The sequence below is a fragment of the Macrotis lagotis genome, chromosome 1, assembly GCF_037893015.1.
Source record: "Macrotis lagotis isolate mMagLag1 chromosome 1, bilby.v1.9.chrom.fasta, whole genome shotgun sequence".
NCBI classification, from domain to species: domain Eukaryota; kingdom Metazoa; phylum Chordata; class Mammalia; order Peramelemorphia; family Peramelidae; genus Macrotis; species Macrotis lagotis.
In genome coordinates, this window is record NC_133658.1 from 253,710,558 (window position 1) to 253,735,252 (window position 24,695).

Here is a 24,695-nt window from a genome sequence, read left to right on the forward strand (position 1 = left end):
CGCCGGTGGAAGCGGCGGCGCGAGCGGCTCCCTCCAGTCCCCGGGCGGGCGGCGGCGGCGGCGGCGGCGGAGTCGTCGAGCGGTGCAGACAAAGGGGGAGGAGGAGGAGGAGGGGTGGCGGAGGGCGGTGGGTGGGGAGGCGGCCTCACCGGCGGTGGCGGCGGCGGCCTCGGCCGCTTCTCTCCTTCGCGGCGGCGCCGGGCGGCGGCGGCGGGACCGGGAGAGGGAGCTCGTCAGAGGAAAGGAGAAAATCCCCCTCAGCGCTGCCCGGGGGAGGGGGGCACAAGATGGCGGCTGCCGGGGAGGGGGGTGCGTGAGTTCAGCTCATGGATCCAGGCGGGCGGTTGGGGGGGACCGGGCCGGCGGAGGCGGCGGCGGTGGGCGGGCGGGGGAGGGGGGGGCCTGATCCCGCGTCTCCCCTCAGCAGACAATACAGGCGCCTCGGAGCGAGTCCCCGAACCTGCCCTGGCCAAAATGGCGGCCGAGAAAGAGCGGAAGTGACGTAAGTCCTTCATTAGCATAAGAGGACTCATTGTCCAGCTGGGGGGGGCTCTTGCCCCTTCCCCCCCCACTTTGGGGGGGGCACCTACCCCACTCACACCCCACTTTACATCTCCTTTACTCTGGTGGGGTAGGCCATACCAACTCTTTCCCCCCTCCCTCCCTGGGCAGTTATATAATGTCATGCAAGGGGGGCTGTTCTCGCGAGAATGGGAGGTGTGTGTGGGGAGAGGGGGAATGAATTTGCTATTGACCCACTAGGAGGCGCCTTCAATAATGGCCGCACTGCGCCGCCTCCTCCACTGTGTGCGGCTGGCGCCTTCCTCTGGCCCCTGCAGGCGGAGGCAGCAGGACCAAAGCACTGCCCTAGCACTCAGTCAGGTGGCTGTACTGAGAATCCCTGCGCAGGGCCCCAGCTGGCCTGAACTACTTTTGGTGGGGGGAGGGGGTGTGTGGCAAGATGCACCCACGTGGAAAAGTAAAGTGTGTCTGTAGGGCAGAGAAGAGGGTCCCTAAAGGACAAATTAAGATTAAGGGTGAAAGGGAAGTCACCTGCCACAATTAAGAAGTTGCTCTCAAGTTACATCCAAAAAGGAAGGCCACATTCCCTCAAGCCATATTCATTTTTCCTCAATGGGTGAAAGTTTTTAAGACGACTGCCTCAACTCTTACAATGATTTAGTGAGTTAAGTCTCTCAGCCCTGGGTTCCTATCCACCACCTGGCTTGGTGAGAATCCTGCAGGTGAAAATTGATTTTTACAGATTGTTAGTTTCTTTGTAATTTCACATTCCCCGTTCACATCCAAAGACATATGCCATGGGGCAAGTCATTAAATCCGAAGCTCATTTGTAAATTGAGGTAAAGTTGGGTTAAAAATACATCATCTCCAGGGTCCTTTCTAACTTTATGTAACATATCGATTAAAAAATACATCTCTAAACTTTATGAAAAAATACAGAGATCATGAACTTTTTATCCAACAGATCTGCTTTAGAAGCCATCGTTCACGTCATAGGTTTAACAATGTCAAAAGATGAGAAATTCTAGCCATGAAAAGCTACTTTTCTTTTTCAAGCATATTCAATTGGGTAGGGCATTAGGGATGTTGAACTTAGGATGTGTAAAGTTTAATTTTGACAAAACCTACATTATTTCTTCCATGTAATAAAAAAAGCACCATTCCCTTCTCTCTTCCTCATTTCCTCCATGTTATATATCCTTTGTCTAAACTTTGAAAGCTATCTTCTTTTGTAAGTAAGCCAGAAAAACCACTAAACATCACTTTGTCAAGGTGGTTAACTCAAAAGTATCAAGTAGTTTTATGAATAAATAGCAAAACAGTTTAGTATGCTTCTACCAACACTGTTAAAGCTAGGAAAAAGAGCACTGGGCTTTCAAGTAAAGCCTAGTTTCAAATTCTGACTCTCCTATTTTCTGTGTGACCTTTGGCATTCTCCTCTTCAAGTCTGTTTTCTCACCTGTAAAAGTGGTTGGACTAAATAATTTCTTTTCCAACTCTAAAGCCTTATAATCTTAAATTGGTTTCCCCTTAAAAATTATATTTAACTTATTTTCATATAGCATGACCAAAAATGTTAAAAGTAGTAATTTAGCTTTTTGCAACATTTCTGAATTCTGGGTTACAAAAAATATTAAGACTTAATTCATATTTTCACAAAAGAATAAGATTTGTACATTTGTGCAAGATTTTATAATTTAAAGATTATGTAATTCAGTGTCCTCAAAGTCATTTTAATTTTTATGGATTTAGAATCAGAGAATATTAGTTTGAATCCCATCTCTGCCACTTCTACTTGTATGAACTTCACTCCAAGTCCTGACTATGATTCCTTCACTTCATCTGAGACTCATTCCTCTTATAAAAAAAGACTGGGGTTGGAGTGGATGATTTCCAAAGTCCCTTCCAGCTTTAAATCCCATGTATGAGCCTATAAGATTCAACAAGTTGTGGCCAGCCCAAAGTATTCCACATACCAATTTCCAAACTAAGGTGAATATTCTTATGACTATCAGAATATTTATTTTAACTCTTATTTTAATTGAACTTTTAAGACATAAAATTTCAAGTGGACAAAAGGGAAAAATCATTTACTCAAAAATAAAAAGTTAATAAAAGTCAAAACAGAACTTGAAAAAATTTAACCTCTGTTGACTTCAGTTTTTTTTGAAAGCTTTAGGTTTCAGACATTAGCATCAAAACTATCTAAGAAACTATATATTCTAAATTGAATGGGATTTTTAAAGCAAAAATCAGATGACAGTTTCAAAAGCAAAATGGCATAATCTATTTTTCCTATAAGATGCTCTTGATATACTGTAACATTCTTTTGAATTGATTTCCAAATAATATGAAAATACTTTAAATAAAAGTTTTTTCTTTATATTAAAACATAAGTTTCTTAACATAATAGTTGAAGAAATAATCGTAAAGTTTAAAAAAAAGCCAACCTAGGGAAATTAGGAAATGTAATTCTGCCTACATTTAATTCACTGTTGCTTCTTAGTAGTTTTCTAATCTTCATAAAAATGCACTTTTACAGTTAAATCTTAGGATCTTTAGAATTTGAAGTGAACCATTGTCCAACGACCCCATCATTGTAAAGCTGAGAAAACTGATGCCCAAATCAAACTTACTCATAGTCATCCTATAGTTCAGGACAGAGAAGATTTTAAATAGTGCTTTTTCAAAGTCTCTTTGTTACGTTAAGATTTAATGAAGTAAAAACGGATGCATGTTCACAAAAATTGGTTCTTTAGGATTCTTATTTTCCTTCAATCTAAATTTTATATTCTACTTTTTAAAAAAAGAGGCATTTCTAGCTGTTTAAAGTTTTTTGGTTAATAAAACTAATAATAAAAATGAATTAAGAGTAAATGTCTTTAAGAAAGGTTGACCCCGGTGGGCAAGTTAAGGTTTAAAATATAGAAAATAGACCTCTTTGGATGATGAGGCTTTGGACTGAGATTCAACTAACAATGTGGAAAGAACACATGGTCTTTAAAAATATATATTATTTAAAAAAAACTGCATCACACAGATATAAACTTTGGCATTTCTGCTATGACTTGTTTGGAGGCAATGGCAATGTGAAATATCAAAGAATTTCTTCACTAGTGAAATTCCTGAAGAGGAAATATTTTAATAATTAAGAGCAACAAAATTAACAGATGTCTAATTAGGGAATATTGAGTAAAGTATAGGCAACTTTTGTAATTTAATTAACCAACAAAAGAATTAAAAATCAATCTTATTTAATCCCATTCTTAGAATGACCTTAATCCAACCTTCATTTATTTACCAATATGTTGAGAACAAGAGTATAAAAAATATTGTTTGAAAAAAAATGAAGGTAAATTTTTCTCAACTTCTATAACATTCGCAACTTGTTAAAATTAAAGAATTGCTTTTTTTCACTTTACTATATCCATCTCTAATCTTTATAAATATTTAATTTTCTATGTGGTTTACTAGGTCTTTATTTAGCTATGTTAATTTCTACTCATATTCTGAATCATGAAAGTAGACTATGGGAGACACCATGAAATAGTGAACAGAGAGCATGCCTCCAGTTCAAAAAGGTTTGGGTTCAAGTTTTAGATGAGCTGGCTGTGTACCTTTCTCAGTCACTTGAGAAATTTTAGGACACTAAATTTCATAACTGTTATGGGTAATGGACATTTGGTAGAAAGTTTCTCCACTAAGAACTGTCTATGATGAAATCAGAGGTAACACCAATAAAAACTTAATTTCAAATAGCTAATAGGTGTCTAAGGTCAAATTTGAATTCAGAAAGATGAGTCTTTCTGACTCTAGATCATGCACTTTATCCACTGCACTACCTACCTGCCCAAAGACATGATGACCTAATTAATATACATATATATAAGTATCCTCCACAAAGAATTTACCTTTTATAAACTATCAAAACTTTTCCAAATGGAAAGATCTCTCTCTCTCTGTCTCTCTCTCTCTCTCTATATATATCTATATCTATAGCTATATATAGATATATACACACACACATACATAAAAAACAGCTACATTTTTTCAATTGACTTAAACTATGTTTGACACCAGCACTTGCTTCTTAATTGTTTTTAAGAATTATCAGCCTTTTCTATATAACTAGTCATAATGTGTCTATATGTACTTTTTAAATGGAATAACACAGAAATGTAAATTGTTTTCTTAGAATTTTTAGGAACCCCTCCCCTGGAAATCAGTGAATTGTTTTAAAATGATCAGAATAGCAGTTTGAATCCTGTGAATTTGGTTTTTTTTCTCTTTGAGGAAAATTTTCTTAACAGTTCAATATACCTATGAATTTATGGCTGTACAATTTTCATCCACATTCAAAACATACATTTAAGTATTTTAATTAGTCAAATTGGTTTAACTTTCACTATGATTTTTTCCTATTAGAATGCAGTATTTCACAAATTCAACAGCTAAAATAGATTTTCTTATTCAGACTCCAATGAGGCAAAACACCTAAAATGTTAATTTAAATAGGCTGATTGCTTTCCTTGTTAGTTTAAAAGATCTTTTAAACCAAATGGTGGATTGCAAATGTTTTCCAACTCATGTAAACATTTTAGGAATATATCTCAATTATATACAGACATAATTCTTTGAAAATCTATATTCCATGGGTACCCAAAGCTGGAAACTTTGCTTTATTAAATATTATTTTAAAACTCCACACAAGAAAATCCAATTTAGTGTAGGTTATCAACAATGCTTTATCCAAACCAAAAGTCTTATAAAATTTATTTATAAATCTTATTACAACTGTAAACAGACATAACGAATATTCCTTTTTTCTTTACATGGATGTGAAATCTACTTTGGAATACATAGATCTCAGAAAAAAATAAGGTGCATATGAAATTTACCTTACCTTACTATTTATGGTTTAAGAGTACAATTTAAAAATCAGCAACCAGGTGTTTTGTCTTATGTTTAAAATGAAATAAACATGATAATTTAAATATAAAATGAATAATATCATCTTATGTAGTGGCAAACAGAGTCAACAGTCCTTTCAAAAAGGAGACTATTTCATTTCCTCCCAACTTCGATTCACCATAAACTCGATCCACAAATGAGATTGGTACCTATTTGAAAATAAAACAAAAACAATGTTTTCTTTAAAAGTAAATAAGAAGAATCTCATTGTGATGCAAATCCACACAAATTTTACTTAAGTTAAATGCAGAATTGGTAGAAACTGAAAATAATTTAAATTATTTTTTTGGTATGATAATTGTCATCAAAAGCGAGGATTTCAAGTTTCAATGGATTCATGATCTCATTGATATGGATAATCCCCTATAATAACCCGTGAATTTTAAGATCTGAAATTATAGCATATAAAACACATATTGTTTTGGAAAGAAGTTCAATAAATTGAACTCTCTTAATTTTATAATTCTATTTTTTTTGTTTTTTTTGAAAAACAGTGTGGTTAAGTGACTTGCCTAGGGTCATATAGTTAGGTAATTATGTGTCTGTTCAAATTTGAACCCAGGTCCTCCTAATTCCAGGGCTGATAACTCTATCTACTGGGCTACCTAGCTGCCCCTGCAATTCTACTTCAAGAAAATATTTTACTACAAAACTCAAATATATTCTTGACATTTTTGTGAGGCATTTAAAATACAGTATGAACTTTCTCATTTCATAATTTTATAAATTGGTACAATGACATTAAAGTTGTATTTAAGATTCTTATTCTGATTAAAATAAAAAATAGTTTTCTAGGAAAATAAGTTATTTCCTCCTATTTTCTCATTTCTTCACAGTTCCAGAAAATTTTCACCCACTCGATGTAGTTTACAATTCAATGGCTGCCTACTGCTTAGCTGATAGCAGGAGAGAAATTTGCAATAATTAGATTTAGAGGTTGAACTTCCTGATAGTGATCACAGACATGGATAGATATCTGTCATAATAAATTAAGAATTAAAGGGAGTAAGAAAGAAAAAAGAGGTAGTTTGGGAAAATAAGAAAACAGAGGCAGAATTCTAACTACTCTGGAAGGAAATGTTACTTTTATAAATCTTTGCTTAAAAAAAAACAACCCCATTTTTTTAAGAAAGGAGAAATCCTGCATGTAGTTTTTATTGATTCCTTTGCATTAAATATGCTTTTCTAAACAGATTAGTCTCATACCTCTCCAATGGTAAAATTCAGTTGCCTAGCTCGAATAATCATCTCCATCTGGAAGACATATCCTTTGGAAACACATTTTTCCATTAATTTCTGTAGAACTTCCTTTCGGTATAACCTGTAAAGCATCAGAATGATATAAACCCTGGACAAACATAGTAAAATATCTTGTTGTTGTTGTACATCTAATTATTCAGTTCACAGATATTTGTACAGTCTAATATTTTCACTACTAAGTTTTTACATTTATTTTAAATTATAAAAACACTACAATATTTGTTAAAGTAGGATTAGTTCTGAAAATGGATGTATTGTATCTTTCAGGGAAGTGTGTGCCTTTCTTTGAATTGTATGGAAAACTGTTAAATATAAATGTTAAATGAATCATTTGAAGAACTTACTGTAGTCAATTTTCTACCAAATTCTGGTAGAAAAGGATTCTTTTTTTTTAGGGTTTTTTTTTTTGCAAGGCAAATGGGGTTAAGTGGCTTGCCCAAGGCCACACAGCTAGGTAATTATTAAGTGTCTGAGACCAGATTTGAACCCAGGTACTCCTGACTTCAAGGCCGGTGCTTTATCCACTCTGCCACCTAGCCACCCCTGAAAAGGATTCTTTAAAAATTCATTAGCTTTTTTTTTTTTATCATTTGATGACCTTTAAAAAAACTAAGAAAAAACACAATTCTGAGATATTAAGAGCACTAGGCCATACATTACAAAACTTTTCCAGATGAAAAAAGGGCAAGGGATATACTTAGAAGGCAGAGATGAAATGTAAGATATCAAAAAGTCTAATAATTAACTCTATTCTCTTAAGTGTCCTTATTAAGGTTTTACAGTAAAAGCTCAATATGCTTAATAAACAAGTTGCTGTGTAAAACTAGGCCCCCAAGTACTACTAGCCCTCTGCCTCAGAGGAGAAGGCAACTGGATATATTTGCTCAAAAGATGGAAGGCGGCAAAGCTGAGGATAGGGACATTCATAATGGATAAAAAAATATGGCAACTTGCATCTTCAAAAGGAAAAACAAGCCTCAGATAAATAAACCAGTGGCATCAGTACAAAAAGAAGACCTCTGGGTCCTAGGAAAATCTTCACACATTCTTTTCAACCAGTATTCAAGATGTGTGTTCCCCATTTTTAAAATTTCCCCAATTACAAAAACTCTTAACATGTTATTTTAAAGGAAAAGGGCTCTTAGCTTTTCACAGGTTCTCACAGTTCAAATCCTTATTTTATGGATAAGGAAACCAAGGCCCAAGTAGGTCAAATGATTGCCTAAGATCTACAGACAGTTAAGTGGCAGAGCTGCACCTTTAGAAGGGGGATGGGTCCTCTTAAAGAGGTTTTTTGGGGTTTAAAAATCCCTTAGATATTTAACACAAACTGTTTCCTACCTCTTGTTCTTCAACAAATTAGGCCCCCCCCTGTTCTACAATACCTAAGTTTCAGCATTCATTGTTTTGACCCTACCCCCCAACACACACACACACACACACACACACACACACACACACACACACACACACACATATATATTTGTTCTAAGGCTTTTCTCATTCTTCAGTTTTCATGCTGGGAATTCTAATGGGTATGACTTGTCTGTGCAAGGAGGAAATATGGGATTTATTCAGTCCTGATATCACTCAATCCACAAATCTTTTTTTCTGAGGAGGGAATATCAGGTTTGATTAAAAATTGAGTCAACCTTAGTTGGAAATTGTAAATCTGACATTATCTTCACATCACCATGCTTGCTGATCTTTAAAATCAGGCATGCTGTTTCATTTAACAAACACTGGTTAATTGCTTACTTAATATTTGCCAGGCACTTGATGCAAAACAGTGAAGAAACATTCCAGATAGGACAAATGAGACCTTAAGAGTACCATATTCTTTTTGGCTATTCCTAAGCATAAGGCAGGAATAGATTTCTAAGGGATCTTCCTTTCTACTTAGCCCTGTGAGCTATAAGGCCTTTAATCTTCATCTCTGAACTGCTTATAATATAGCAATAAAAAGCTGTGTTAAACATATTGACTCTATGATTTATTTTCTCTTCTTGAAAGTTAGGCCCAGGCATCTTTCTCAAACCTATCACAAGCATTCAAAGAAAACTGATGAAAACAGTTATAGCTTATATATAAATCAAATTCTGTCAGTAAACCATTCTATTTTCCTATTGACTTATATTAAAATAAAACCCTTTTGAATTGTGATTTCCAAATGATCTTCAAGTTGTCAGGGCTTATAGCATTCAAGCTTTAAAAATCTCTCTTCTTTACTGAGGGTGAAAACTTGGTACTAGGAGTTACTGCTTATAATTATCCCTTAATATTAGCAATCACTTCATAATTAAGTATTTTTTTTAGCTGTCAAGTTTTTAAAACTTAAGGTTGTATTTTAAAAAAAACTTATAACTGTATTAAATACTATTCTAAAATCTATAGTGGCTAATGAAACAAAACCAAACTTGTGAAAAAGAATATATCCTTGCAGTAAAATGAATCAGTGTCCCCCCCCCCCCCCCCGCCTCCCATTTTAGGAATAACAAATTTGGCATTATTATTTCTTAGTCATTTGGCACAATTACATCAAATAGTTTATAGAAGTAGTAAAATACAATGGACAATCTGGATTAGAAATCAGAGCATAAGGATTCAAATCCTAGATCTGCTACTTACTAACTGTATGATCTTAGAGAAGTCACTTTAACCTCTGAGGAATAAAATGTGGGCTAGACTAGAAGTCTTATGAGGGTTCCTTATAGCTCTAAATCTATGACCTTTGTAGTATATCAGAAAATACAAGGAAGAAGTTCAAAAGGCATTTAGTCCATTTAGAATTATTCTTAAAATTACACATAGAAGAACAACAAAACTCAATAAAAAGATTTAAAATAAACTCGATAACACTTTTAAAAGGGGAATATTTTGACAACTTAAACCAATTGTGACCAAATACAATTTAATTTTGTATTTAATTTAATACAAAATTGCTTATGGATATGCCATTGGACAGATACTCATTCCATACAGTTGATAGAAATGTTAAGGAGCACAGCATTAACCTTGTGTCTTGTTCATCTACCTATGCAGTATTTCTAGAGGGATGGCATAACATCTTATATACACTGCTATAGAATATATATCTTAAAATAGCTTTATTTTTCCAAGCATTTCTGAGAAACAGACAAATTCCAGGATCTAAGAAGAGTAATAATTAAAGAAACCTAATGGTTTTGGATGAGAGGAAGATAAGGCAAGTTGTTGGAAAACCTATATTTTCCAGATAATTACATTTGTTAAATATATTTAATAATAAATTTAAAATAAGTTATTAAAACATTAAATGCAACTATAACAATAATTATATTACACATAATAAATATTATAATAAATTTAGTAGTATACTGTACCTGAAACTTCCAGTTAAGTCTGATACTCCTGGCCTCAGCAAAATTTGAGTTAAGAAGTTGGCTCCTCTGCTGCCAAATAAAATATCCAAGTTTTTATTTTAAAACTGTAAAGAGGTAGTTACAATAGATTGTAAAATATAGGAACATCAGTCACACATATTGATTAATGTTTAAGTGACATTAATTGAAACACAAGTGAATTTATACTCTCTTTAAAAAAAATCAAATCAGATTTAAAAAAATTTTAAGACTTCTTATTGGTTAAAAAAAATTCCAGCAGATGGAGATGTTTGCCCTATAAAGAATTTTCTGGTCAGTAAAAGATGTGATGTCCTCCATTTTTAAAAGAAGAAACTTAAAATTTTCTCTTTTGAAAAATTATGCAAAGACTTTTTCCTCTTTCATTCCAAACACCTGAATTAAAAAAATTCAAAACAAATTCTATTAATGTAGACTCACTCTTATTCTAAAGGATTAATAATTTTCCAGTAAGGGGAAATGAAGTAAAGGAACTTGCCTGTTTTAACTTTCCAATGTATTATATAATATTGTGAATGACTATTAAGAAGTAGTATAAAAGTTATCATTCAGGAAAAGGTAGGTAGTCTTGTCCCATATAGTACTTGTGCTGTACTGATTGTCATAAAAATCAACAAACTAGTTAGTATTTAACATGTGTTCACTAGATGCTCAGTAGTTTTTTCAACTGTGTCCTAACCTCTGTGACTCCATTTGGGGTTTTCTTGCCAAAGATACTGGAGTGGTTTGACATTTCCTTCCCTAGTTCACTTTACTGTTGAGGAACTGAGGAGGCAAACTAAGTTAAATGACTTGCCCAGGGTCACATAGCTAGTATCGAAGGCCAGATCTGAATTGAAGATAAGTCTTCATGATTCCAGGCCCAGCATTCTATCCACTATATAGATGCCCTCCAGCATACTAGGTAGAACATTTAAGCAAGGCAAAGGAAGAATCTAGCTGACTGAGAAAATGATTGGGTTTGCCCATGTGTATAGCAAAAGGAAGCTACATTAATTAAATTAAGTAAATAACAATCAATTATACATATCTAGTGCCCCAACCCCCACTAGACAGTTGGCAAACAGAGGACAAGGACTTTCTATTTCTTCAGGGTCTAGGCTGATATACCATAAAGAACACTTAATGTTGATTTGAACAAGTTACCCAGCATTTTAAGAAAAAAAAAGCTGTCCTTTTTTACATCTAAAGGGGTGTAGTTCTAACTAGAACAAATCATCTATTTGCATATAGGAGTGTAGTAGGACTTCTTTGTGTGGTAGTCAAATACCTTAGGAAGGACGAACTTTTATCACAGCTAAATAGAATTGAATTCCAAGAGTTAAAAGCTATGAATAGTTTTCATTAGCATTTCAAAAATGTATTTGGGCCTGAAGAAAGTGTTTAGAAAGCCAATACAAAGTTGTTAATGTCTCTTTTTTTGGGCTTAGAGAAACAAGTTTTCCCTTTTCCTAGGGAAAGTTATTTACTATGGGCTACAAAGAATACAATGGATAGGGACGAGACCTTTGAATTCCTGGATAAAGCAAAATCCACAAGGAAGAATCAAAGCAAGTCTACCTCCACAATAATTTAAAAGTCTTTTAAGTGACTTCCCTAGGGCTAAACAGGCTGTAGGTTCTAGCAGAGGCTTCTATCCACTCCAAGAAGAAGATGGCTTGCCTCCCAAAGAATCCAATAGAAAGAAAACATCAATTTACCAGCACAAGTTTATAGGGATGTGAAAGGGAGAAAACTTTAAACATCTTAAGAATGAAAAAATATTTTTAAATATTTGAAACGTAGCTCTGCAAATAACAAGTTGTATATTTTAATGCTTTAAAATTAACCAACTTTTTGGATATATTTAAAATATTACAGAATTCAACATTTAGGCTTATTTGCCTAATAAATTAATTGAATTAGGATTCAAAAGTTAGACATTGTCAGCAGGCTTATGACAGAACAAAAGCAAAACTTAGGAATCAAAATATGATTGCTCTTAATATATTAACTATATAGAGGTCTAGTTCAACTGTCTTAATTTATAGATAAGGGAAACTACATCACTGAAGTTGTAAATAATAGAGTTGGGACTAGAACACAGATCTATAAAAAAGTCAATGGAGTTTAAGTAGTCAATGAATGAAATTTACAATATCATATGCATTTATGAATATCATAGAAAAATCAAATTTAAAATGAAAAATTAGGGTATCATTCAGGGTGGATATTCCACAATTCCTTCAATTTTTAGGGTTTAGTTAGACTTTACATTCACCTATTTTATACCGGTTTTTCCCCTAGTTAAAGAGTTCTCAACAAATACTGTATTTTTTAAAAAATAATGAGAAATTATTTTGTAAAGAATGATTAACAATGTAAAGTTAAGCTCTTACAGAAGAGTCCTGTGTATAGATGGCAAGTATTATGTAGTTAAAAACATCTTTGCTTTTTAAATAGAAGATTCAAAACAAAAATGATAATAAAAATTACTTTATAGACAACTAAAGCTATCTACCTGATAATTTTTCTCTTCAAATCCCAGCCATAGACACCTCCATTTCCTTTGTAGCGAGTTCCAGAAACAATGTCAAAATTACCTTCTTTTTGCTTTCTACAAGAAACAAATATTAGCTGACAATTTATCAAAGCTATTTTTGAAATTAGAGTAAAACTGGATATAGTTAAATATATTTAATTTTAATCATTTGATATAATTTCCAAAAATGTTGGAAATATTACCTACCTAATGAACTCTGGAATAAATTTTGGCTGTAATTTGAGGAAAAAATAAATTGAGTAAATAAATTGAGGCTAAACTTTTAAAGTTAACATAGAATCAAGTTTTCAAAGGAAAAAAAACTTACGTGGTGTGAGAGATCAGCATCCATAATAATAATGAAATTTCCTGTAGCATGTTGTATTCCATGAATATATGCTGTTCCTGATAACAAAAGTTGATATTATTACTTCAATTCTTGGTGACTTTTTAATGAATACAGTTAAACTATCAAAAGAGGGGAAAAAAAACGTAAGCATGAATCCATATTTTAAAAAAGAAACACATATAAGTTAGTAAGTTTTTCAACTTAAATACATGTTCTAGGCTTAGTAATTTAGAGCTAATTTTTCTTCTGAGGAAAAATGTTTATTGGTTATTTTTCCTTAACGTCAATCTCTTTCCAATGATGTCTACAGGCCATCCTTTAGAAGGTATAGGTTTCTACCTGCATTGCCTGGCTGCCTCTTAGGAATATCAACATTATCTGATGGTTCTGCTCCAGACACTGAATTACTAACTTATGTGTATGGGCAAACCTAGCTTTTTGAAGGCCAATATAAGTTGTATTATATTCTACCAAGGCATAAAAGCTGTGAGTTTTGGTGAAAGACTGGATATGCTGAGGACCAGTTTTACTAAAGTATAGCAAGGTAAATTATCAGAAGAATAGTGTGGATGAACCATGAAACATAAAAATCCAAAATAGCCATTAGTCTTTTATGGTAGAAGAAAGGAGCAAATGTTAAGAAGCATTCAGGTTTCACATACTCCTATTTTTTTACTTTTCATATTTATTTATAATCATATTTATAATCTCAACAACCAACAAGATGATATAATGCTAGAAAAATTAAACCACATTTTAGCTACTGGATCAAGGTGCAGCTAAATGAAGACTAAGCATGATTCATTGGGAGTAAAAAAAAAGTCTGGCAGATTTTTTATAGTGTGACCACTACAAGAAGAAAAGTCAGAGGGGGCATACAATCATTTCTTTTTTGGCAAGCACTTGTGACAACTCAAAACCAAAAGAGGATCTCTGCTCTCAATCTAGGAATTCCCTACAGAAGATATAGAAAATCCATTCGCTCATTCTGTGATATTCCATCTTTTCAAGGCAGCTATCAAGTACCATCAAGTACTCAATACAGTGGGACAGGGGTGGGGAACCCATGTAGAGGTACTTCCTCTTGATACCTAAAGGATAAGAACAGAGAACAATGCCTTCTGGCATGTGACCTTTCTGTATTTTTGTTCATAATTTCCCTTTCACTCATACACTTCTTTGATGACATCCTTCACTTTACTTCTCTATAATTCCTTTTCCATGTCTTCCAGTCTGCACATGTCCACCATGCATTTTTTTTTTTACTAAATTTTAAGTGATTTTTGTAACATTTCATTCCATGATTCTCAGCCATATACTAGAAGAATGTTAAAAAGATGAGCCCTAGGAGCAGCTAGGTAGGGCAGTGGATAAAGCATTGGCCTTGGAGTCAGGAGTACTAGAGTTCAAATCTGGCCTCAGATACTATAATTACCTACTTGTATGACCTTGGGCAAGTCACCTAACCCCATTGCCTTGCCCCCCCCCCCAAAAAAAAGATGAGCCCTTGTTTTAAGGGAGAACTCTTGGATCTATATTTGATTATTCAACTATGAATCTGAACAAGTCATCCTTCATCCATTTCATTCTATAGGCAAATGAATAAAGATTATAATTTTAGAGATCTTGTAGGATCATTATATCTTTCAGTGAATTTTATGAGTAAAGATGTGGCCTAGAAGTACAAAACAAAAATATCACAAAATAATTTTAGTTTATTTGCTAATATCTATTTTGCAGGAGATAGTAGCAAACCTGCCAAAGTGCCTTAGAAGCTAAAGAGCTCATCTCTCTCATTTTACTGAAGAGTGTACAGAGGCACAGAGAAACTACAGTGATCATGAAGTGAGTGAATGAGTTGGACTTTGAACCCAGGCAGATTTTCCTGATTTTAAGTTTAGTGCCTATCCAATATACCATGCAGACTTGAAGAAGCATATACCTTGACACTCAGTGACTTCAATGTAAAGGTAGGCAAGGAAAAGATGGAGAAAACTTATGCTGGAAAATACAAAATACAATCTGTGATTTGAAAATGAAAGGGCAAATTTTCATGAACCAAAATTGCAAATTAAAATAAATATGAAATACCACCTTACACCTATCATATTGGTTAAAATGATAGAAAAGGAAAAATGACAAATGTTGGAGATGTAGAAAAATTGGCACTGAAGTGATTAGAAAGAAATGACATTTTTATCCATACTAGCTCAGCTTACCTATGAACAATTAATATTTCTCCAATTAAAGTCTGACTTTATCTGTATTAAAAAGTACTTTATAATTAATATAATTCATGATTTGTCTCAGTAGTTATTTTATATTGCATATGATTATTTTAATTGAAATATTTACTACTTCTTGCATAACTTTGTTAGTAATATGGAGATTTGATCTATGAGTTTATTTTATATCCTACTACTTTGCTAAAGTTATTGTTTCAACTAATTTTTTAGTCGAATCTCTAGCTTTTTTTCTTCACTGTCCATTCTGATTATTTCAATTTCCCCTTCTTTTATTTTGCTATTGTGCTAGCATTTCTAGTAAAATACTAGCATTGGGTAATAATGGGAATCCTTGTTTCATCTCTAATTTTACTGGGAAGACTTCAAGCTTATGCCCATTACAGATGATTCTTGCTGATGGTTTTAGATAGATGCTTCTATCATTTTAAGGAAAAATCCATTTATACCCATGCTTTCAAGTGTTTTTTTTTAAACAGAAATAAAATACATTGGTTTCTATGAAATCAGAAGTGGTTTGGGCTGCATAGTGTGGAGGGAAGGGGCTTACACACTGTGATGAAACAAGACAGGAAGTACTTGTAGACAAGCTGTCAAGGGAAAGCAAGTGTCCTTAGTGTCTTCATTCATGTCCTGACTGTCTGTCCTGGCAATTTTTCGGGGGGGGGGGCATGCTGAATTCTCACCTTCTAGTTCTACTTGTTCCTGATCTCTCTTCTTTGCAGCATTTTTCTTTGTCCCATTGCTGATGAAGGTAATGTAAAAGAATGTCTTTTCTGTTATGATTATCTGTTCTGATGGATATTCTCTTGTGGGAAGATAGACTGATGGCTGTCTGTTCGAGGCTTTGCACAAAGAACCAGCATGAAATTTACTAAAATTGCTTTTGTTGTAGACAGGTAATCCTTTAAAAAAAATCTGCCATTTTCCTAAGTCTCTTCCTCAGCTGCCACCACTGCCACAGAACAACTTCCAGCTCTACACTGCCCAACCTGATGCTACTTGCTTTCAAGTGATTTTAAACAGGATTGAGTTGTATTCTGTCAAAAGCTTTTTCTGCAACTATTTATAATCATATCATTTTTGTTGCTTTTACTATTAATATAATCAATTATGATAATGGTTTTCTTTATATTGAACCAACACTGTGTTCCAGGTATATATTTCACTTGATCATAAAATGCATACTTTTTTTTTTTTAGGTTTTTGCAAGGCAAATGAGTTTAAGTGGCTTGCCCAAGGCCACATAGCTGGGTAATTATTAAGTGTCTGAGGTCGGATTTGAACTCAGGTACTCCTGACTCCAGGGCTGGTGCTCCATCCACTGCGCCACCTAGTTGCCCCCATGCATATTCTTTATGATATAATGCTATAGTCTCCTAGCAAGTATTTTATTTAAAATTTGTATCAATATTCATTAGTGAAATTAGCCTATGATTTTCCCCTCTATTTCTGCTTATCTTAATTTAAGTATCAGTACAATATTTATTTCATAAAATGAGTTTGATAGGTTCCTTCTATCTATCATTACAAATGACTTAATATTAGAAAAGTTGATCTTTAAATGTTTGGTAGAATTCATTTGGTCCTGATGTTTTTTAGGAAGTTCCTTTATGTTTTTTGCAAGGCTCCACTGTGTCACCTAGCTGCCCCTTTTCCTAAAACAGATTTATTTGATACTCTTATTTCCTCTTCTGCTAACCTGGGCAGTTTATATCCCCTCTAAGTATTCTTCCATTTCACTTAAATTGTTAAATTAATTGGCATATAATTGGGCAAAACAACTCCTAATAAGTGCTGTAATTTCATCTCTACTAGATGTATATTCAACCCTTTCAATACCAGTGATTGGTAGCAACTATTTTACTGTTTTTCCCCCAGAAAATTAGTTCCTAGTTTTATTTATCATTATTTCAATGGCTTTCCTATATTCACTTTTTATTATTATCAAGTTTTTAAGGATTTTCCTGATAACTTTTTCCTGCATCCCATAAATTTTGGTCTGTTTTCTTATTATTATCATCATCAACAATCTCTTTAATAAAATTATTAATTCTTTATATGCTTTGTCTTTGACCCACTCATCCTCTTAAGTTTAGGTTAGGTAGTTATCAATTATTCTTGAATTAGCTTTTCCATTATCCCTTATTAAATGTAATACCATTATACATATGCCTCAATTTTTGTAAAGGTATGCTATATACCTCTGAGAAAAAAGAATATTCCTTTCCATCTCTATTCAATTCTCAGATGTCTATGATATCTATCTTATTGAGATTCTATTCATCAGCTTTCACTTTTCTTATTTAATTTTTCTTAAATTTATCTAGCTCTGAGTGGGGAGTATTGAAATACCACACTATGGGGCAGCTAGGTGGTGCAATAGATAGAACACCAGCCCTGGAGTCAGGAGATCCTGACTTCAAATCCGGCCTTAGACACTTAATTAAAAAAAAACACCACCATACTATTAGTTTTGCTATGTTTTTTTTTTTTAATGTTTTTTTGCAGGGCAATGGAGTTAAGTGGCTTGCCCAAGGCCACACAGCCAGGTAATTATTAAGCATCTGAGATTGATTTGAACTCAGGTACTCCTGACTCCAGGGCTGGTGCTCCATCCACTGCGCCACCTAGCTGTCTTCTTTGCTATGTATTTCCATCTGTAATTCATTTACCTTTATCTTTATAAATCTTCCTTGCTTCTCTTTCAATTAAATCTATTTTAGCTTTTGCATTATTTGAGATCATGATTGCTATCCTTGCTTTTTTTAATATTAGCTAAAGCATAATAAATTCTAGTCCTTTATTTTTATCCTATGTGCAGCTTTCATTTCTTGAAAGCAACATTGTCAAGTTTTGGATTTTGATCCATTCTGCTGTTTCTATTTTATGGATGAGTTCATCTCAATTCAACGTTATAGTTATTGGTTGTGCATTGGTTGTCCATCCTATTTCTCTAGTGTTTAGCCTTCTCTCTCTTTTAACATCTCCTTTCTCAAAAGTTTAATTTACTTCTGATCACTGTCTTCCTACTTCACCAGCTCTTCTAAGAGTGTCTCACTTATACTATCCCCTTGCCCTCCTAATTCTAAATTAAAAAACTATTTATACCCAACAAGATGTATTTATCATTCCCTCTTTAACCCATTTCTGATAAGAATAAGGTTCCTACACTGCTCCATTCTCCCCTCCATGTAGATATTCTTTCATCAACAATATTTTTGTGAAATAATTACTTTCATTTTATCTCTCCCTCCCTAATTTTGATTTTTGAAGAATCATTCCATTATAATCAACTCAAACCCAAGCCCTTTTATCTACAGCTCTTTCCAATTACTATAATAACATTCCTAAGAATTATGTATATAATCTTCCCAGATAATAGTTTAACCTTATCAAATTTCCTATGATTAGTTTTTCATGCTTATCTTCTTTGGGTTTCTCCTGATTCTTGTAGTCTTAAGTTAATTTTTTTCAATTCTGGTCTTTTACTCTAGAATGGCAAGAAGTCTTTAATTCATTAAACATTCACTTGTAGATTACACATAGTTTTGCTAGGTAGATTATTCTTGGTTGCAAACTCAGTTCCTTTTCTCTTCAGACTACCTTATTCGTTTGATTTTTTAATGTAAAGGTTGTTATATCTTATAATATGGTTTCCTTTTAGCTGTTTGTAGTACTTGTTTTCTTGACCAAGGAGCTTTGAGGGTTAGCTGTGACGTTCCTGTGAGTTTTCATTTTTCGGATCTCTTCCAGGTGATTGATAAGAGTTTTGTTTTATTAATTTTTGATGTCTTATGTTGTCATTACCTTCTCCTTGCCCAATTCTAATATAGGAGTTAATTTACTTTATTAAAGTTTTGCTTCTCTTTTCCTAGTTGAATGATTTTCTTTCTATAAATTTTTTGCTTCCCAATTTTTCTTCTCTTGATTTTTAAAGTCCTTTTTAAGCTTTTCTAAAATTCCTTTTGGGCTTATGACCATATAAATTTTTCTTTGAAGCTTTATAAATAGCTGTTTTGTCTTCATTATTTTCTGAGTTTGCACCCTGTTCTTCTGTATCAAAGTAACTATCTACCTCACTATGTTATATCAGGTTCTTTCTCTGTTGACTCGTTTTTTAAATGGTGTTCACTCCCAGGGTATGGGGGATAATGTCTCAGGCTTCAAGTTTTTCATGCTATATTGTTTTTAGATCTCTATCTGGGGTCTTTGACTTTTTGATTCTTCTGATGTGTTATGATCTGAGTTCAGGTGTGGTCATTCCTCTTCTAGCTTATGCCTGGGTTTATAAATTATTTCAAGTACTTCTCTACATACTTGAGCCCTCCCCCTCTGCTTCCACTTATTTCCCATAGTCCCAGAAACACACTAAAATCCTTCATTCTCCAGTTTCTGTGACTCTCTGTTTTGGACATGAAAACAGGGTCTCTGCTCTCCTGAGAGCGATCACCACCAGTCCTCTCTATCCCAGAACTGTAGACAGGGCCCCTATTCCTCTGCTACTACATTCATTAGCTATATACCTGGAACATGTATCCAGTGCCACCCGAAATCTCTTGTGCTCCCCCATCCACCCCAACATACACACTGTAGGGCTCAACACCAGATATACAACTGCCCCCAGGGTTTCTAATTTTTTGATCTGGATGAACTTCACTTAAGGCTAGACCACCACCTAGTGTGTCAGATCTTTTCCTAATGTTTTCCCAAGTTCCCTTAGGCCAGATGACTACTTACTCTGACTTTCAATTATTTTCTACTGCTCCAAACTTCACTTTGAGGTATTATTTTAATGGTGGGGAGAGTTGGGTACTTTCCTGCCTTATTCTGCTATTTTCCCCAAATTCTCTCCCTATTCTCTTTTTTCTTTCTATGAATGAATGTCTCCTGGTTCTCCTTTCATCTGATCAGACTGCTCTTGTGTAAGATTTTATTTAATAAATACAGTATATAATGCTATGCTATATTATGTTATAATCACCACATAACTATATCACATTATCGTACCAACTATAATGATATAATGTCTATATGATAACTACATGATTTTTGTTTTCTTGTTCAACATGGGTTGCTGAGATCTACTGTTTTTGATTCTTCTTTGTCTAGACTGCTTCTCTGATCTACTTTATTTTTAAACCAATACTGGACAGTTTGGTGACTGCTTCTTTATAACACAATTTGAGGTCTGGAAGTGCTATTACCTTTGTCCTTACCTCTTTTTATTATTATCTGTGACATGTAAGATCTTTTATTTTTCTTATTTTACAGTTGAGGAAACTGAAGCAAGAGGTTACATAACTTGTTACACAGTTAAAATCTGGGGCTGGAGAAGAACTTGGATCTTCTGATTTTGAGACCATTAGTTTGATCCAATGACACTGCCCTTTTGGATGCTGCTGACACAAGACATACCACCTCCCAAAGCCCAGGACTTTCACTGCCTGGAATGCTATCCTTTCTTAGCTCCCTCCTGGCTGGTCTTAAGTATCAGCTAAAATCCTTCCTTCTCCAAAAAGCTTTTACTGATCCCCTTTAACAACTAGTGCCTCTGGGCTCTGCACTTACCTCTAATTTACTTTGTATATATATTTTATTTGTATGTAGTTGTTTGCATGTTGTTTCCCCATTAGAATATGAATTCCTTGATGGAAGGGTCTGCTATTGCCTTTCTTTATACCTCTTGTACTTGGCACAGAGAAGCACTTGTTGACTGGTAAATGTATGATTAGAAATAATTATGGCCTAGTTACAAATTTAAAGAGTAAAGAACTGACAGTCAATGTATTCTACATGAATACACACACACACACACACACACACACACACACACACACAGAGAGAGAGAGAGAGAGAGGGAGGGAGGGAGGGAGGGAGGGAGGTATCATATTCAAGGAATAGAAGGAAGATCCTCAACCCCCTTGTAGTAAATGTATAGAAGAATCTGAACAATAGTCACATAAGATGAGCAGGCTTGGATGGGTCATGTGGTACTGTACTAGAGATAATACTTCTATTTTTGAAATATCCATTTAAGTTTATCAGGGTTAAAGACATTCATTACATTCATTCCATTAAATTATTTTCCATGACTATGGAATCCTAAGTAAAGAGCAAAGTCTAAAACTGTTACTTCATTTAGGAGTCATACAGAGAATGTAAGCATAAAATATTTCTGTGTAATATTAAACGTAGACAGTTCTCACTTTACATAAATTCACATTAAGCAAATTCAATCTTAATAAAGAATTCTGAAAGAAATTCACATTCCAAAGTATCATCTATGTTAATTTTACTGACAAGTAAGTTTTCTCTCCCCATTCATGACCCTTGACTTGGTACTCCTTTCCCTCCCCTCAACTAAAAAATAAAATAAAATACCCCCCCCCCCAACCCATACCCTCAAAAAAAGCTCTTAAAAACTCATTTGTCACCACCAGATCAAGGGCTTGGCTTGAGACCTCTGGAGCTGAGAGATCTTTGTCCCACTCTGTCCTCTTGTTTGTCTTGCATCCCTCTGCACTAGATAACATGTCTAACCTCAGGGTCTAGTGTTGCCAGTCTTTTCTCATCTGTATTCAAATCCAGTTCTATGTCACTGAACTGTGTGCTGGTCCCCTCTCTTCATGGGTATACAGTCCCCTTCCTGCTTCTTTCCCTTCCCTATGTGTGCAGGCAATTTGTGTTATGTAAAGACAATTTTTAACAGAGGTCTGTAGGATAATACATAGAATATTGATGTTTGTCTTTTGTTATTGAAGAAGATCATAACATCAGGAAGATGATACCCTGACAAGCACATGAACTGGATTTGAGTGAGGGGGAGGGAGGATGCTGTGCTGTCATCAATCTCACTTTCTCCTCCAGAACTATCTAGATCCAGTGGCCAAATATGAACCAGGAGTACTGGAGATGGCACTGGATGTGAGGCAGTCAGGGTTAAGCAACTTGCCCAAGGTCACACGCCTAATAAGTGTCCAGCACTGGGGCTGGATTCAAACTCTTGACCTTCTGACTCCAAGGTCAGTACTCTAACCATGACTGTATAGAATGCTAAGTTGTGTGAGCTGACACATTTATATCCCTAAGGATTACTAAAATCCAAGTGGTTCTTTATACCACTTTCTCCACCCCCATGTACTTCTAAGACATGGCTAGATGCTATTGGTCCTTCAGACTTTTTAATTTTACTTTCTCTACAAACTGATTTCTTTTCTATCAAACCTTTAACTGATCATCTCCTTCAAGACAATCACCCATCTTTGCCATTTTTTTCATTTTCTTCATATTACAGTTCAGTTTTTAATTAAAAAACAAAACCAACTTTTGACAGATAATATCTGCTAAACAGAGCATGTTTTCTCCTGAAAAGGAAGACTGGCCAATTATACCAATCTAGGCACACTCTTTGGGATATAGGTTTAGATGTGTTTGTCTTAACCTTACTTCCAAGTTTAGTGACTTCAAATACTTTAATTGCATCACCAGCAGGCATTTAATTGTTCACTGCTTTGAGGCAGAAAAGGTTGGCTGAAAGGCTGAATTCCAGACAGTCAGGAAAAAACTTACAAGAATTTAGTTTATTCAACAAATTAAAACCATGTCCCTAAAACTACTTTACACCAATGCCTTAAATTATATATTTAAAAGCACAACACTAAATATTAAAAAAGACTGTAAAAAAATAATATTCAATTTTTTCTGTTTTCAAGATTACCAGCTGAAACATGCTAAAATTAAATCATTTCAATTTAATTATGACTGGTTATTAATTAGCCAATCTAAAATATTAAAGTTTTTCTCATCTTCAAATGAGAAAATTCTACTGTATAATCTTCTTAATGATTACTTACCTAGTCCTAGCTTTTTCACTCTGGGCCTTAGAAGCTGTGAAAGTAAGAAAAAAATCATCAGATCTTATCTGTACTTTAGACAAATTCCTGCTAATTGATTGCAGTTTAAGAATGTTAATTGTTTTTTTTAAAAACAAAAGAAAAAATTCCATACTTTAGTATCTAAATATGGCCAAAACTTTAAATAGCAATTTTTCTAGCATGACCAAGAAAGCTTGATTAAAACACCCACTTAAAGTTGAGAACAAAATAGAAGCTAAAATTAAAATCAGTATACAATCAAGTCAATGAGTTCTGTGGTCAAAGTAATCAAGTGAGAAACTATAGACATTTAACATTTTTACAATACCTGGGGGGGGGCAAAGGGGGAAACATAAAATGTCCACCTGTAGTATTTTCAAAGTTGTAAAGCAATTTTAAAAAGCTTTTTGTTACTTATATGATTTTTTTCATCAAAATCTTTATTGAAAAAAGGATAATGTAATAATTAAATCTCTTAATCAATAAACAGGGCTATCTGGTAAAGGCATGCCCCACTAGAAAAAAGTCTGATCTTGGGAAAATAGGAATTACCACTTTGCACAAAGCCAAGGTCCCTCTCTCCCAGTGTTAACCTCCAGAAGATGTGGGAAAGAATGGCTGCCACTGATGTAAACACTGACTTGCTACTCTTAGAAGCTGTCTTTTGTGGCTTTACCACTCATAAATTATGTCCAAATCCCTTTATTTTCTGCCTACATTTAAAATGAATTCCATGTTTATTATCCACTGTATGAAATAGTATTTTCTTTTAACTGTTCTAAAATTTATTATGGCATACTTCCTTTGGTCATCTTCATTTATTCAATTCATTTAAACATTTATTAAATACTTAGTATTTTGTGAATAAGACAAGGTTTCTCTGCCTTTATAAGCCAACAGTCTCTTTATCCCTCAGGACTCACTAGAGTCTGTATGAGTTCCATACCTGTATGCACTTTCATTTTTCAGCATACCACTGATCAAACTTTTCTTTAGGTTATGTGAAACCAAAGTCATGAGGAGGAGAACCATAGGAATGTAATGCTATTTTTTTGGTAGATGATATTTTGAATATTTCTCTCTTTTCCCTAAAAATTTTGATAATAGTTGATTTGGATATTGGAGAAATGGAACAAATCTTTTCCAAATTTTTTGAATTGTGTGCCTCTTCTCAGTAATTTTAAAACTGTAAAGATGTAAGAATACAAATTTTCAAAGATAAACAAATTTGATATATGAAAATGCAGATTTAAAAACTAACTAGTATTTGCTTGATAAAAGGAAACACTAGTACTCTTTATTTATTACTTTAAAAATCAAGTTTGACTTTTACGAATGTAAGAAAAGTAAAATTTATCAATAATGTCAATGCAAGTAAATTTTTTTTATTAATAGTTCATTTTGAGGCCTAATCCATTAAACCTCAAATTTTTAGAGCATCATTTCATGACTGGAAGCACTGCATATTAGAAATGTACTACCAGAAAAAACAAGTTTAATTCCGGTTTTATTAATCTTATAATTTGTCATTCAATCAACTTCCCCTAGTGA

General features: G+C 34.1%; 2 protein-coding genes, 1 long non-coding RNA gene and 1 pseudogene across 4 annotated transcripts in view; 1 reads left to right on the plus strand and 3 right to left on the minus strand.

The window, feature by feature from the left end:
- The window catches only part of ADNP (activity dependent neuroprotector homeobox), a 37,405-nt gene extending 37,018 nt beyond the window's left edge, over positions 1-387 (minus strand). The window contains exon 1 of the mRNA XM_074210247.1: positions 150-387. The gene's annotated coding sequence lies outside the window, so the exon portion shown is untranslated. The remainder of the gene's footprint in view (positions 1-149) is intronic.
- On the plus strand, positions 1-21,129 carry LOC141504884 (uncharacterized). 2 transcript variants are annotated; one of them, XR_012473490.1, is made up of 4 exons: positions 1-82; positions 428-502; positions 14,765-14,994; positions 20,542-21,129. It is a non-coding gene; the product is annotated as an uncharacterized LOC141504884 (long non-coding RNA). The 2 variants fall into 2 exon arrangements; XR_012473491.1 differs by having other exon boundaries at positions 14,765-14,869.
- Positions 5,153-24,695, minus strand: part of DPM1 (dolichyl-phosphate mannosyltransferase subunit 1, catalytic) — a 26,106-nt gene continuing 6,563 nt past the window's right edge. Inside the window, exons 4-10 of the mRNA XM_074210250.1 lie at positions 23,124-23,157; positions 13,004-13,080; positions 12,883-12,908; positions 12,655-12,750; positions 10,116-10,184; positions 6,700-6,814; positions 5,153-5,642 (exon numbers count right to left, since the gene is read on the minus strand). Of these exons, the coding sequence (XP_074066351.1) occupies positions 5,538-5,642; positions 6,700-6,814; positions 10,116-10,184; positions 12,655-12,750; positions 12,883-12,908; positions 13,004-13,080; positions 23,124-23,157 (522 nt within the window). The 3' untranslated portion in view covers positions 5,153-5,537. The remainder of the gene's footprint in view (positions 5,643-6,699; positions 6,815-10,115; positions 10,185-12,654; positions 12,751-12,882; positions 12,909-13,003; positions 13,081-23,123; positions 23,158-24,695) is intronic.
- On the minus strand, positions 13,004-19,005 carry LOC141504747 (DET1- and DDB1-associated protein 1 pseudogene; annotated as a pseudogene).